Source organism: Asparagus officinalis, chromosome 1 (assembly GCF_001876935.1).
Source record: "Asparagus officinalis chromosome 1, Aspof.V1, whole genome shotgun sequence".
In the NCBI taxonomy this organism is placed as follows: domain Eukaryota; kingdom Viridiplantae; phylum Streptophyta; class Magnoliopsida; order Asparagales; family Asparagaceae; genus Asparagus; species Asparagus officinalis.
Window position 1 is genome coordinate 7,516,206 of NC_033794.1, and position 15,641 is coordinate 7,531,846.

The 15,641-nt window shown below is 36.0% G+C and overlaps 2 protein-coding genes across 2 annotated transcripts in view; one reads left to right on the forward strand and one right to left on the reverse strand.

Moving 5' to 3' along the window:
* Positions 2,455-7,172, forward strand: LOC109847922 (single-stranded DNA-binding protein, mitochondrial). The gene is made up of 4 exons (XM_020417155.1): positions 2,455-2,861; positions 2,947-3,173; positions 5,976-6,076; positions 6,640-7,172. Exons 1-4 carry the CDS (start codon positions 2,592-2,594, stop codon positions 6,714-6,716), a joined length of 675 nt encoding a protein of 224 aa, XP_020272744.1. The 5' UTR covers positions 2,455-2,591; the 3' UTR covers positions 6,717-7,172.
* The window catches only part of LOC109847929 (probable histone acetyltransferase HAC-like 3), a 9,839-nt gene continuing 3,286 nt past the window's right edge, over positions 9,089-15,641 (reverse strand). Inside the window, exons 2-12 of the mRNA XM_020417160.1 lie at positions 13,829-14,527; positions 13,440-13,736; positions 12,354-13,229; positions 11,899-12,147; positions 11,215-11,493; positions 10,971-11,102; positions 10,688-10,888; positions 10,248-10,390; positions 9,954-10,164; positions 9,733-9,843; positions 9,089-9,654 (exon numbers count right to left, since the gene is read on the reverse strand). Of these exons, the coding sequence (XP_020272749.1) occupies positions 9,448-9,654; positions 9,733-9,843; positions 9,954-10,164; positions 10,248-10,390; positions 10,688-10,888; positions 10,971-11,102; positions 11,215-11,493; positions 11,899-12,147; positions 12,354-13,229; positions 13,440-13,736; positions 13,829-14,524 (3,402 nt within the window). The 5' untranslated portion in view covers positions 14,525-14,527 and the 3' untranslated portion in view covers positions 9,089-9,447. The remainder of the gene's footprint in view (positions 9,655-9,732; positions 9,844-9,953; positions 10,165-10,247; positions 10,391-10,687; positions 10,889-10,970; positions 11,103-11,214; positions 11,494-11,898; positions 12,148-12,353; positions 13,230-13,439; positions 13,737-13,828; positions 14,528-15,641) is intronic.

A 15,641-nucleotide genomic window follows, 5' to 3' on the forward strand; every position in this document is an offset into this window, starting at 1 on the left:
TGAGATTATTTATATATAAGTATAATCTCATATTGAATAGAACAAGCGAGAGTGATCTATTTAAAACAGAAGTTGGGCTAGTATCTAGTACCTATAACTTTTATGTTAATATTGTTAGAATATAAAATTATAATCCTCAATTCTAACTACAACTTCGAAGCTTTGGGTTTCTAAAACGGGCTTTAAAAGTAATGGTAATGCATCATGAGTCTAGTTTTTGGTCCATAAGAAGACCCACATATTGAACTACAACTTCACTTAACTACGACAGTGTGAAGCATGTTGAAGTAATTTAAAAAATATCAAATTAAAAAAGAGTGGTGAGTTTAAAATAAGAGTTAGGGCAAATACCTAATAGGGTTAAAATTGATTCATGAACTTGCCTATCATGAACTTGCCTATCAACTCTATATTGGACTAGATTTCTCCCCTAAGAGAAATATGTCTGAGTGTTAAATTATTGGACTAGATTTCTCCCCTAATAGAAATATGTCTTGAGTGTTAAATTATTGGACTAGATTTCTCCCCTAATAGAAATATGTCTGAGTGTTAAATTAAATTGAGACAATTCATATTTTGGACCGGAAGCGATTTAGTCTCATTTACTCATACAACAACGATAACAAAGTCCTTCTTCCAAAATATTAGAGTCGGTCATGTGAATCCTACTCTTCTATTTGATTCTATTTTGAGTAGGGGTGTTAAACCATATTCGCATCTGAGAAAATATCCGTAACCGTATTCGTTAGGATGTGGATGTGGTTACTCAAACTTATAACCAAAAGGATATGATTACGAATATGGTTTAGTACTGAAATATCCGGATCCGTATCTGAAATATCTGAATACATATTAGTCATACTCTTATGACAGTTTTAATTCTGAGATTATGGATTTGTGGTTAATTTTAATGATCAATATGCCTAATCTTAGCTTTTTAGTTATAATAAACATATTAACGAACTCTTTTGTATCACATAAACTGTGTTTTTTCTCAATACTATCTAGTTTTCTCATATCCATTTTGTATCTGCATGCATATCCACTTATATTTCTGCATGTATATCCGTAACCATACCCAATTTAGCGCATATAGTTATGAAGTTTCCTTACTGAGGTATATACGTATTCGTATCCGTATCCGAAATGAGTAAGCGGATAACATCATATCCGAGCTGTATCCCGACCTGATGCACCCCTAATTTTAAGCCATCTCCACAGTCCACAGTTGTTAACTGTTATTATATTATTTTTATTTGTTATAGTTAAGTTATTTTAGATCTATATCTAGATCGATTACTTCAGTAAGTATAATTATATCAATTTTCCTTAGCCCTTGAACTAAGAAGTCTTTTACTATATATGTCCAAACAATCAAATATGCATTAAAAATGGATGCCCTGATCCTGGATATTGTTAAGGGCAAGTGCAGCAAGCTCCCACCCCACCTCGTAAGGCTGAGGTGGCGGTGGGAGCTTGCTGGACTTGCTCCAGCAAGCTCCTAAGGGAGCTCTGAGAGCTTCCGTGGCACAAAGCCTAGGGCTTTGTGCCACGGAGCTCCCAAGCTATTAAAAAAAAAATTTTTAATTGGGAGCTCCAAAGCTATTAAAAAAAAATTTTAACAAAAAACTCCTTGCTTTTGTACCTTTGCAATAGAAGAGGGGTTTTTTTGATAGGGTTTTTTGATAGAAGAGGGGTTTTTGATATTGTTGGAGCTCCTAACTAGGAGCTTGTTGGAGCTCCATAAAAGAAGAAGTGCCTCTCAAGGCTTAATTTGTTAATTTTTTATTCTAAAATGCTTGAGAGCTCTTGAGAGCTTGCTGACTAGGACTCCTAACTGGGAGCTTGCTGCACTTGCTCTAATTAAATTACTTTCTTTCTTTATTATCTGTCATTATTCTAGATTAATTTCAGGAGATCTGGGTATAGCATTTCAAGGGGGTGTTTGGTTCAATTTCTAGAAATTATAGGAAATGTTTTCCACCTAAAATATGATTTCCTTGTATTTCTTAAAAAAATTATAGGAAAAGTTTTGAGAAATCAAAAAGTACCAATTTTCTTGTTTTTTGTACTTTGCTTGTTTGGTTCAAAACAAGAAAATGGCTCATAACTTTATAGAAAATAACAAGATTTGGTAGAGTTTTAATTAAATATAGTATGTGTCAGATTTCTGGAGATTTTCTCTCATTTTGAGAGGAAATTGCTTTTTGTAAAATTTGGTAGGTTTTGATATTTTATAGAAAATATTTCTGTAAATTTTTTGTTGAACCAAACATAATTTACAAAAATCTCTGGAAAACTTTTAATTACAAATTTGCCATTGTCAGATGTTTTGAGAAAAGTTTTCTCAAAAGTGCAACCAAACAGCCCCCAAGACTATCGCTTTATTGGGCTCTTGGAATAAGCGAGCCTACTATCTCAACGGCTCAGATATGAACGTGAGAGATAGAAGCCGACCCAGTTTTAGATATTAAATTTGCAATGGCATCCGACATTTTTGTCAAATTTACAACCTAACGACCATTTCTCTAGGGTTTTAGAATGGGTTTAACAAAGTGAAGCTGTACAATCCGCAGCTTGAAGATCCATCAATGGCGACCTTCTCCTCTCTCTCACGGAGACTCCTCCCTCGCCCCTTACAAAACCCTAACTCTAACCCTAGTTCCCTCCTCTCCTCCCTTCGCTTCTTCACCACTCCCCCCCTCTCAGGCTCCGAATTCGAACCCGATATCCAATCCGAACCCGAGCCCGAACCTCAATCTAGACCCGGATCCGAGCCCAGCTCCAAGCCCTCTCGAAACCCGAATCAGCCCCCATTCAATCGGACCCTGGAGAACGGCCTCGATCCAGGGGTATACAAGGTAATTTCCCTCATTTTCTTGTTTTTTTTTTACAGTTAGGGTAGGTGTTTCTGATGAAATTAGGGTTTTCGGCTTTTTGTTTAAGGCGATTTTGGTAGGTAAAGCAGGGCAGAAGCCAGTTCAGAAGACTCTGAGGAGTGGGAGGACCGTGGTGTTGTTTTCGTTGGGGACTGGTGGGATTAGGAATAATAGGAGGCCGCTGGATAACGAGGAGCCGAGAGAGTACGCTGAGCGATGCTCGGTGCAGTGGCATCGGGTGAGTGTTTACCCGGAGAGGTTGGCTGATCTCGCTCTTCAACATGTGAAGCCTGGGTGAGTTTTAGTTTGTATGATTGCGGTGAATTTTGAATGCCATTGTTTGCGAAATGTATGTTAGCAATGTAGACTTGATTTTGTTATGTTTTAGGATGCCGAATTTGTTTAAGGAACTTGAAATTTTATTCAAGATTTTAAATTTTGTTGTTTTACTTTGTAAATGACAGTTATTGCGGTAAATCTACGTGCATTTATTTGCTAGAATCTTATTATTGGACACTGTATAATTGATTGAAACAAGTTTTTAAGTCGATCATAAGCAGGAGTGTAGAGCTTTAAAACAAGCGGTGACCGATTATCCAACGGGAAATGGGCAATGGTCAGTCATGGCATATAATTTAATTCACTGATCAGGAGTTTGATCAGTTCCATCGTAAGTTCTGCAAATGAGAAAGTTATTTGGAATTCCAGGAAAATATTGTATATTATTACATATCTATCCTTCATGTTCACTCTAGTAAACCTTCTTTACTTTTGTGCACCTTGTTCTCTTTAGAGTCGAACCAAAGACATACATCAATGGCTAATTAACCCCTCCTCCACCAGTCCCTCTCCTTTCTCGTCTGCTGCATGAAAACAGGCTAATATGCTACAATCTTTTCATTTTTATTGAAAAATTGTATCCCTGGGCGGTTTTCATGAATTTGTGCCCCAGCCTTTTGTTTGTTTATCACCCCCAAAGTACCATTTGTCAACCCTTTACCTGCAACCGATTCTTTATACATGTGCATCATTTAATTTAATTGTGAAAGGACACTTTTCATCCTGCTCTCTTAGACCATCCACATTAAGATTGTTGTGGAAGGTTGTCAAATAATCATACCTATAGGAATCAACTACTTATCATTGTAGCAAGTTTCTACTCATTGCGAAATGTCTATTTTAATAACCAAACAAAAAATGTTAGTCTGAAAACATAGGTAGCTAACAAATTGTTTATTAACAACAAAATGACTACTTATGACCGTTAATCAACCATTTTCACTTGACAAGTAGATTTGTTCTTTTTATTTTCAAGAATTGGAATAGCACTTTTGGAGAGGAACAACATTATTGATGATTTACTGTATTTTTTAACTTTTGGTTTAGGGTTATATTGGATATGTTTATCTTTCTTTAATTTTGTCTGTTTAAAATGTATAGCGAAACATCTAATGCTTATAATAGTTATATTTAAGGTGAATTGTGTTGTAACTGAATTTCTATAAGTTGGGACACCTTTCTTTTCTATGTCATCATTGTTCCTTAATAGCAAATGGGGAGAAAGCCTTATTAAGGCCCTGCCATAAATTCTCAAGAATCAGTAAATGTGAATATGTGATGACAATAACAACACCCTTATCCTAAATAGTTGACGTCAGTTACATGAACCTCTTTTATCCATTCAGTGCTGTAACTTGTAAGGGTCATTTCTCCTTTAGATACTTACTACCCTATCCATTTTAGAATGTCAATCCCATATGTTATCCAGGCTTCCTTTGTCCTAGTCACTATTTTAACTGGGTTCTATCTGTTCCTCCAACTGGCTCACTCATCTCCTTTAACTACCATTGATTATTCTGAAATGGTCTTAAATGTTTGTCCATTTTATCAAAAAAGCTTGTGGCTGCCTATGTTACCTGGGTACTAATCTGAAGCCGTACCCGTACCCGACACGTACCCGTAGCCTTAGCCAAACTCCTTGGACACTCCTGCATATATGCATACATTTATTTAGGTATGTCTTCAATTATACAATATATGTTTTAATTTAAAACAATTGCCATATGTTTTTTGGATGTATATGCTTCACTTCCACTTCTTGAAACTCGTTGGACATGGGTCAAGTTCCAAATTATGATTTTAAAGAGTCGTTAAAATGTCTAGTTCAAAAACTAGTGATTTTCCAATTTATTATCCACAACCCACATAATAAAAGAAACATAAAAATGTTATAGGAATTTTAACTCTCATCATTGTTTTCATATAAATTATTAATTCTAATATATAACATATTCATATAGCCATGTCCCCGTACCCTAGAAATTTGCGTTGTCCCGTACCCGTACTGGTACCCATACGGCCATACCCATACCCATACCCATACCCATGCAACATAGAAGGCCGTGCTGTCCCAATTTATAACCAATGTGTTAATCTATTGTTCTATCTTTGTATGTCCTGCTCCTCTATTCAAAATTCAGGTAGCAGTTAGATATACCTTTTTTTTTTGTAATGCAGTTTAAGCCTCTGACCAAGGAGCAGCTGCAGCTGCCTACAAATTTCCCTTGATTGACTTGGAAATAGGCTAGATGACGAGGTGATTGATTTTTTTTCCTATTGGGAGTAACTTCTCAAAGCTGCCAAATAGCCATTGAATATTCCAATATTGAGAGATACTGATCCTAGTTATAATTTGCAAAAAATGCCATCTTAACAATTTGGTGCATTATCTCACTTTGACCCTCCTTATTCCCAACAGTCTAGGCTCCAATGCTTAAATATGTCTTGCACTTTAATGCTTTATTAGTTATTACTATTTCGAGGTTCGAAACCAGTGCCTGCTTTAGCTATCCGACATGATGTGAATGCATATTGTTTGAGATTGTTCTCTTACCAACTTATTCTTAAGATAACACCATATCAACATGGTTTCTTTCATTTGCATTTTTCAGTTTGACTGGTAAAATTTGCTTATTGCCAGTTCTATGTATTTGCATGCGCGAGCTATATTATCGTCTCTGTTATGTTCTCATATTGTTTTTCAATCCAACATCGGTTTTGCCTATTGATTGTCATTGTTATTTCTCCCTGTTATAGATCTATTTTATATTTGGAGGGGAATCTGGAAACAAAAGTATTTAGCGATCCAATGACTGGCCTTGTGAGGCGTATAAGAGAAATTGCTCTCCGTCGAGATGGTATGCCTTCTTCCACCTTTTGTTCATCTTTAAAGACCGAACCATTTCATTAATAATGTACAATTTTTTTTTTCCTTTGGAGTGTTACTACTGTGCTCCTGGTTTCTGCATGAAAATCAAAGGAAAATAATGTAGTTTATCATTTAGGAGCTGATTGTGATGTTTTGGGCATTAGCAGAGTTTAAAGAACTTTAGATTGAATTAACCTTACATTTACACTTGATAGACGAATGCCATCCTGTCAATGTCATAAAATCTCCTCGGTTTTCTTTCTTGCGTTGGGCATCTGTGAAGTTCACGAGCATAAATTTTATGGCCTAAAGAGGCCCTATTCATCAAGTCATCACGTACTCCAGTCTTCTTTGTGTTATAGAAGCTTATTCCACTTTTCCAAGGAAACTAAATAATTATTTATAGAAGACCGAGTTTGTTATAGAAGCTTATTCTGCTTTTCCAAGGAAATTGAATAATTATTTATAGAAGACCGAGTTTATTAATCACTTGATTTTGTTATGATTGGTTTTATCAAGATATGGCCTGGGCCTAATCGTACATTTGCACAGGTCGAATTGTGTTTCTTGGTAATGCAAGTGATTCTGGGCAATCGGAGTCTGAGTTGAAACGTGTTGGCTATTACTAAGGCCAATGGATGAGGATCTTGTAGAAGTTATGAAGAGAAAGTTGCAGTAGTAGCCTTTAAAGAAATTGAATCTCGTCACACCAAGAAGCTGATATGAATCTTACTAGGGGGGATTTGTTGATCATATGTTGAAACACGAGAGAAAAATAATGTTGCCTATCACGTTTTGTTTCTGTGTATTACCAATCATTTGCGAATCAATATTTCATGGAAAGGCTTTTTGCAGACTTGTGATGCTGTAGAGATCCTCTGTTGACCGAATTCCTTCCAATGAAGTTTTTCTTCCCCCACCCTGGAATGGGTAGAGAAATGACAGATTTGTAATTTTTGATGCTATTAAGATGAAATCTCTCCCTTCACCGATTTAGTGTTCTCCATGATATAGTCACCATTTATCTGTATTAGCAAAATTGTTGGTCTTGGCGTACAAATTGAAAATAATATGCTTTGTTGTTAGTTTGCTTTCATTTAGTTAGTTGCAATGAATACATTTCTAGTGATATGAAGTTAATATGCGTTCAAGGGTTAGTTTGCAGTCCAGTAATCCACTGGGTTGAGTTCAATTTTTCATTTACATGTCTTGAAGATTAAGTAATTTTTCAAGTGACAATGCAACAATAATCTCATGTTTTCATGAAAATACAGCAGGACTACACAATAAATTAGTCAGGAACATTCCTATATTTATGTGTATTGTTCTGATGGTTAATCTCATTAGATCATTTTTATGCCCTATATTAATGTTTATTTGATTCTGTGAGGGCTCTCTCTTTTTTTCCCTTTTCCTGCATAAAAGCAAGCCCTTTGTCTAATTTATCTTCATACCTCCCGATTAATTACAAAAATCAATGCAAACCTGACAAAAAGCAAAACGTCCACTCGTAAGACTTGCATGCAACAGCAACCACAAAATAAAGGGGAACTTGAACATAACCTCCATGTCTTTATTTTTGCTGCTGCTTTTATTTTTTAAAGGAATTTGCTTCGAACTTTAATTCAAACTTTTTATAGTTAGATGTACGATTGGCCCCAATCCCAAATGATCCAATTCTCATAGCTGCCGCTTTGAGGCGGGGTCTAGTGGTCCAAACGCTGAAACCATGAGCGCAAGTTTTTTTACCTCTAGTTGAGTTATATGAGGTAGGGTTGTGCACACGGTGGGTCGGGCCGGGTTTTGGTCAAAATTTGCCAAACCGAACTGAACCGCCTATAATGCAAAGCTGAACAGAACCCGCTTCTTACATCTAAACGGTTTTTGTTATGCCATATATAGCACGTGTGTTAATTTGAATCAACTAAAATGTATTTAATTAGCCAACGTTGGACTAAAACTCACATACTACTAATTAAGCACATTTTAATTTTTATCTATGAAATCCAATAATTAAATGATATCTTTCCACGAAAGCCCTCTAAGATTCATTTATTTCGACATCTATCTCAACGGAAACAATTTCTCAAGAGAGATTTTGTTCTCTGAAGATTTTTATGGCAGAGATGGGATGAGGTTTGCCTGTTGGGCCAATGTTGGGCTCTGTCATAGAGAAGGAAATGGGCCTGTTGGGTTTGAAAAGTGCAATAGTAAGCAAGAAGAGGTTTTTGATTCAATGAATAGAGTGAGCAAAGGCAGTATAGATGAGAATTCTGTTCATTCTTCCTCCTCTGGGTCAATTTGTGCTTGGTTGGTAGTTCTCATGCAAGTGATGATAGTGATCAGTGTAATGCTGCTATAGATTGCAAGAGATAGAGACAATGTAGCTAGTTGTATACAAAATCATTTTGTTCTTTAGTGATATGATCATGATGTGTAACTTGATCATCAATATATTAGATAAAGTGTTGTGACTATCAACCCTGAAACTGACTTTTCCTTTTTAATATTTGATATGATGATATGCAAGTTGAAGCGTGAATACTGCCGAGCCTTTTCTCTTGTTTAACTGATTTCATTTCAGAATGCAAATTACTTCACAATTGGAAAACTCAAGAAGAGGAGACAATGTGGCTAGTTGTATACAAAATCATTTTGTACGTTCTTTAGTAATATGATCCTGATGTGTAAGTTGATCATCGATATATTAGATCAAGTGTTGAGTCTATCAACCCTGAAACTGACTTTGTCTTTTTAATATTTGATATGATGATATGTAAGCTGAAACTTGAATACTGCCGAACCTTTTCTCTTGTTTAACTGATTTCATTTCAGAATGCAAATTACTTGCACAAATTGAAAAGTCAAATTACAGTTCACTCAAATCCCACTGATAGCTAAACAACTGACTTAACACTAACAACTTATCCTAAAAAAGTAGAATGAAATTCATCAAAAACAGTGAATCTACAAATACAACTCTTGTAATGCTTCAGTTTGAGAAATACTGTAGTATGCAATGAATCATCATTATCATGCTCTTGATAGCATGAAGGTGAGCATGAACTTCTACAATAAATTCCAGCATAAAATCAAAGAATTGGTTAATTTATAAGATTACTTTTTTAACAAAAAAAGCTATTAACTGTGACATGGTAAATTCCTGCATCTCTTCTTCTTCCAATTCCTTATAGTCATGATGAAACTTGGATCCTTTTCCTTTGCTTTGTCTTCTGTTCTTTCCTTGAGTTTGCTTGTTCCTGTTCAGCTCATGATCTCCTTTGTGAGTTTATCCATTCTTTAATCATTCTCCATTGCTTCCTTGTGCAAATGACATAGTATTTGGAGGTTCTCAAAGTATCAACTAATGCCCTCGTTTGGGATTCGATCAACTACTTCAGCACTTTCCTTAGCTTCGATATCTAAATAATACAGCATCATCATTGTTGAATATTTTGCACATCGAAGTGTATCAAACTGAAAGCAGTTCTCACGACAAAACGTCAGAAAACCTAGCGCTGTATTCAAAACTTTACTGGATATGTTTTCATCTTCATCCATTCCAACCTGAAATCATGACGCATTTAAAAGTTAGGACCTGAAGATTTAGGCTAGTATATTAACTATTTAATTTGAGATAATCACCTTGTCCTGATTTGTAATGTGCAAGTCTTCCATATTAAAATTCCCTGTTGTTTCATGCTGCAAGTTGATGATGATAAGGTTGTCTTTTGCCTCAAGAATCAAAGCTTCAACCTGTAATTATACACAGAAACATGCAAAGTAAATATTAATTCAATGTGTACATGAATACTTTTATGCATGTGCATGAATTTCCATTTAATTATGTCTGTATGGATGCTTACCTCTCTCGATATAGAGTTCAGCTTCTTTGATTTTCCTTTCTTTGTGAAATCCACAAATTTTGTCGGCCAATGGTCACCGACAAAATATGGCAGTTTCTTCACAATATTGCTAAGCTCTTCATTACCAGCCCTCAAAAAATATTTGTGATAAAAACTTGTGCTGTCAACCACAACATTTTCCGCCTTCGCCTTAGTTACGAGATTGTGATACCTGGCAACATAAGATTCAACATGTGAGTCTCAATATAAGGTGGATTTAAGACGTTTCGGGATTTTTCACAGAAAAACACATACCATTTTATAAGATTTTTATCTGTAAGCATCTTTTGTTCCTTGGGATGACAGTTGAAGATGTAGTCGCTGTGCTTTGGAGATGGACAGGCCCACAAATGGACGTTCTTGAATCCCCTCTTCTTGCAGTAGTCGAGGTATGCAATCTGGTGACAAAATAAAAAGAATTAGCTTAAAGTGGTTGATTTTTGACATGGTCAGATGCAACTGTAGGCTTGATTGTGGAAGAGTTTTATTGTTGCAAAAAGGGTCAAAAAATGTACTCCAGGGTTCTATCTTCAACAACAGAACTAGGGGGGTTGTAAGTTCAATTTGGCGATAATACAGGGATTTCATCAGCAGTTAAGCCATAAATATATATGATCAGTTAAAGTCTACTGTAAGCAATTAAAATCCGAATTGAATTTCGAAACATAGAAGGAAAACATGATGACAGGACATACCAATATTTGTTGATAAACGAAAGTGCGAAGAGGCTCATCATTTGCAGCCTGGGTTCTGGGTCTGAAATGGTTCACAGAGTCGATATAAGATAAGTAAACGCGCCCTCTATTTGGTTCTGGGCACTCGAATCCATATTCCTGAGTGTAGGCTGCAAAAATGCAAACATCTGTTCCCCCAATTTTCTGAAACAACATTAAGGCCTGAAAAGGGGAAAACAGTAACAAGTTAGTGAATTTTTCCATGAAAAAGTTTTACGTGGTTTCAATGAACTAGTTGTTGCACCTTTGATTTGTAAGGGAACTCTTTCGGATAATCGTTATCTTTAGAAATCATTTTATGCAATATGTCCGGGACTTGTGCTTTTTCGTTCACTGATGAAACTTCTCTGACAACAAGATCTTCCGCTGCAGGTACCTGAGAGTCAAGAAAAAACATGTTTGATCCAATCAAAAGGAAATTTTGGAAAATAAACAAAACATGAGACTTCCACACATTAGAGATAGAAACTTCAGGTTGATTGACTTACCTCATTAATATTCTTCCCTAACTTAGCTGCTCGTTTCTGCCTATCTTCCTCTAACTTCCTTGAAAGCCATTGCTCTATATGATCACTCAGCTTAGTTCGCGGTAAGTTCTTTGCCTCCAAAATTTCATTATGCCCCAATTTCGTATGGTTGACGCCTTGTATTGCTCTTAAATAGCATTCTGGGCAAGTATGATCAGCTTGACCACTCTCATCCTTTTTCTCATTGAAGAGAGTACATATCTGATGTAGCCACCTACCACAGCTATTGCATGATACCCACTGGATACAAGGGGGGGAAAAATCAAATCAATTAGGAATAGAGTCATCATATGTGTAAAAGAATAAGGCTTATTTTAACTTTGATACCCAAACATTACTCTTTATTCACTTCGATACCCAAAAGTTTCAATACTGTTCGCCTTTGATGCCTAGTCTAGATGTTGTTAGATTTTCTGTTAACTTTGTATTACATTTAGGTCCAATTTATCCAACAGTCAGGGACCCAAATAACCTGATGTTCCTAGTAGCAGCACATGATATAAATTTAACAAAAAAAAATCTAATTAGATCTGGACGAAGGTATCAAAGTGAAATGCGATTAAAACTTTCGGGTATCAAAAGTGATAAAATGGGTAAACTTTGAAGTACCAAAGAGTAAATAAAGATAAAATCAATTGAGCTTACAGGTTCGTTATGTCCAATTCTTGTCGGATCTCCCCCACTGAGATTTTCTTTGTTCTTGCACTTCCTGCAGTAGTACAAATACGCATAAGTTCCATCATATATCGAATTGATATTTCTCTCTCGGTAACAGAGTGTATTCGGCGTTATGCGTGCGTCACATCTTTTGCAAAATGTAGGTTGTATCTTGAAAGGAATTTCCCCCGACTCACACAAGCTGCAGTTGTTTTCATCTTTTATTGTGGTTTCACCCTGCAATAAAAAATGGAATAATATTTAAAAACAGAAACTAGAATAAACAAATTAAAGATCATGTATATGACAAAGCCTAAAGATGAACATAATAATGAAGCAATGAATATTAAATTATGCAAACATGCACACCTGCACTTGCATTTTAATGCCATTTTGAGTCTCATATCTCATTATGCAATTCAAATTATAATTCATCAACTAACCTGATTACTGCAAGGCTTTAGAGCTGAAATGTGCTCTCTAATTTGCCCCGGGGTCATGTAGTAGATCAAAGAGGCACAATTCAAAGGATCAGATGAAGGAATCAGAATATTGGAGACTTTAAAGTCATCCTTAGTATCAAACTCAGCCTCTGCTTTTTGATCAAATTGAACACTGGTCTTTTCTTCAAAGAAATTTTCCTTCATTGCCGCATCAGAAGGATTAATATCTTCAATCATCGAGCCTGCCAGTTCTTGGTTATCACTGCCATTTTGTACATGATCATCGGATGGTAAGGTGATTGCTGAAACCAAATTCTTTTCTACTTTCTCAGATTGAGCAATAGTGTCTTCTTCAACAAAAAGGGTCTCAAGTTGAACCGCCTCTCTATCTTCATTACTGATTTCCTCGCTTTGCACTTGTTGGTCAAATTGAATACTGCTCATTTCTTCAAAGGAGTTTTCGTTCATTCCTTCATCAGAAGGAACGATGTTGACCATTGAATAAACTTTACCCAAGTTTTCATCAATTGAGCCTACCAGTTCTTGGTTAACTTCAGTATCCTTTTGTACATGAGCATCCGGTGACAGGTTCATGGTTGAAAACAGATTCTTTTCTACTTCTTGCTCACATTGAACTGTACTATTAATTTCTTCAACAAGGGCCTCAAATTGAGCAGCCTCTCTATTTTCTTTTCTGGTTTCCTCTAGCAAGTATTCATTGGTCTGCTCATCCTCATCAGCAGGCGCAATTGCAGGATAATAATCATGGGTATCATGATTTTCGTGAGAAGGATTCGAAAGCTCTACTGCATTTTCACTGGGGAAAGGAATCCTATCTATAGAAAAATCCGCATACACGGCTGCATTTGTTTCCTTCTGCAGAGAAATAGTTGACCAAATATAGTCAGAACTTCAGATGTCTCCGAAGAAATTTTAATTAATGCATACATGTTTTGCATAAAATCTGACCTTTAATTATGAGTTTATGATACTATCTGAATTATAATGTTAATGTAAAAGTACAACTTCTAAACAAATTCAAATTTAGCCTGGGCAATCTCAATCAAAAAGAATTCATGAACTAACCTGTGCACTTTGGTCAAATACTGAAGTATTCAAAACTGAACCAGGAGTGGCTGACTTGAGGAAGTTACTGCCATTTGGTTCATGATTGAAATTCTTTTCGAAATTTTGTGCATATTGAACATTAAAGTTTTCTACAACAAAGGGATTATGTTGATCATCCTCATCCAGAACAATAACATTGGTTGCAGGATTCAAAGGTCTGCTTCTAACTTGGTCTTGTTGGCTGTAATTATTGGTATCATGGCTATTATAAAAAGGATTTGAGCCATCTACTGCATCAACTCTATATACTTCCATCTGCACAGAAATCAACAAAACATAGTCAGAATTTCAAAATTCTCAAAACGAAATTTTCATTAATTCAGAATTCACGCGAATCATCAACTAACCTGATTAATACCCTGAGTCTGCATCCAGTTCATTTCTGTAACCTGCTCCGGAGTGAGTTGGCTTGAAAAGGGAGCAAAACGTGACATCTGAGGATCTAATGGAACTTCAGCACCTGAATACAAATTTCCTCGTCGCTGGTCATTATGAACTGTTGACTGTTCATTAGTATCCTGAAATTGATGTACATATCTTCTCACCACATCTACTAATTCTCCACCATCCTCAGCTCTTGGAAATTTAGTAGGATGCATAACATCAGTCTCAGTATCAAAAAGAACTGGAGATTTCCTTTTACAATAATTTGGCTTGAAAACTGCCTCATAAACTGGACCACAAACAAAGCAATTTCCGCAACATGATGCGAAATGACCCATCCATTTCTTCACTGTAACGCAACGGCAGTCATTTTTGTTGCACTCCGCTATGTGCTGCAAAATACGCGCAATGCGTGCGCTACATTGATACATGCATCCTTGAAGTTGGCACTGCAGGTTTGCATGTATCCACTGTTCAAGAAACTTGCGGACCTTTTGAAGACCGTCAATGGTAATGTTTCTTGGAATTCGTCCATGTATTTCTTGGTGAACAGCTTGAGCCTGATTATTGATGCTGCAAAGAAATGGGTTATTTGCTACCCTCCGGCTAGCATAGCTATGAAAGTAGTTGGTCACACAGGGGTTCTGATTGAAATTCATCCTGCGAAGATCAAACAGTTAATTGATTAAGGGAAAACTTAGTAAGGATGTATATCATGAAAACACATACATAAAGTATAACTCTTCATAGATAAATCTAAGGTTCAAACTTTTAGTAAGGATGCTCATGATGATGGTAATTAGGACTCAGGAATGAAATATTGAAGACCATTGTGATCAGATTGAGGCGATTTCGGTTCAAGATTCACATGCACGTTAATAATTACTACTTATTCCCTTAAATCTTTTGTAATTCGAAAGCAGTCCCACAAACCAAGAAATTATTGTCAGTTCCCCTTTTCTTAATTTATTTTGAAATTATTCACTCGAGTCATTGAAAGTACTATTAGGTCCCACGCTTCTCAAGCTGTTTCAAATTAATCCCTCCAACAGCTACTTCTGCTCTTGATTGGAGGGACTGATTTGAGACAAGTCAGAATTGGAGGACCTAACAGCAGTTCCAATGAATTGAGGGGCTAAAGTTGAATATCTTAAGTATTGGAGGACCTAATAACAATTTTAGTGACTGAGGGACTAATTTCCACCTATTAAAGATTGGAGGGACTAAGATCGAATAAAACCCTTAATTTTTTTTGACAGAATGCGCATTGCACTAGCAGCAAAAAAAGGAAAAAAAAAAGAAAAAAAAAGTCATCACGCATGGAGTTTTTATTGAATCGTTGACAAGGAACAAAAACAAACAAAACAAACAAAAGATACAGTTAGGTTCCAAAATTTACCTAGGTCCACGTACGAGGGCTCCCACGAGAGTGAACTTTTCAATCGACCCTAATTTTTTCTTCGAAATTTTCTATCTCTTCAGTTTATTAAGAATCTCTCAAGTTGTCTATTTGAACGTTTTTCTTTCCTAGTCCGAGTTGGGAAAGGATTCCTTCTCCTATCAGACTCTGACGATAAATACCAACTATTTTCTAATAATTAGAAATGTTCTAATTCAATTCTAACATAATCCTAGTCAAATTAGTATTTGGCCCAATGTTAACATAATCCGCAATTTTTGAACTAAACCAGTAGAAAGCCCATCAAGTAAGCACGCATTGGGTACAGAGTGCAAAGTTGAATAATCAAACCAAAAGGAAATAATAAACTGTGAAAG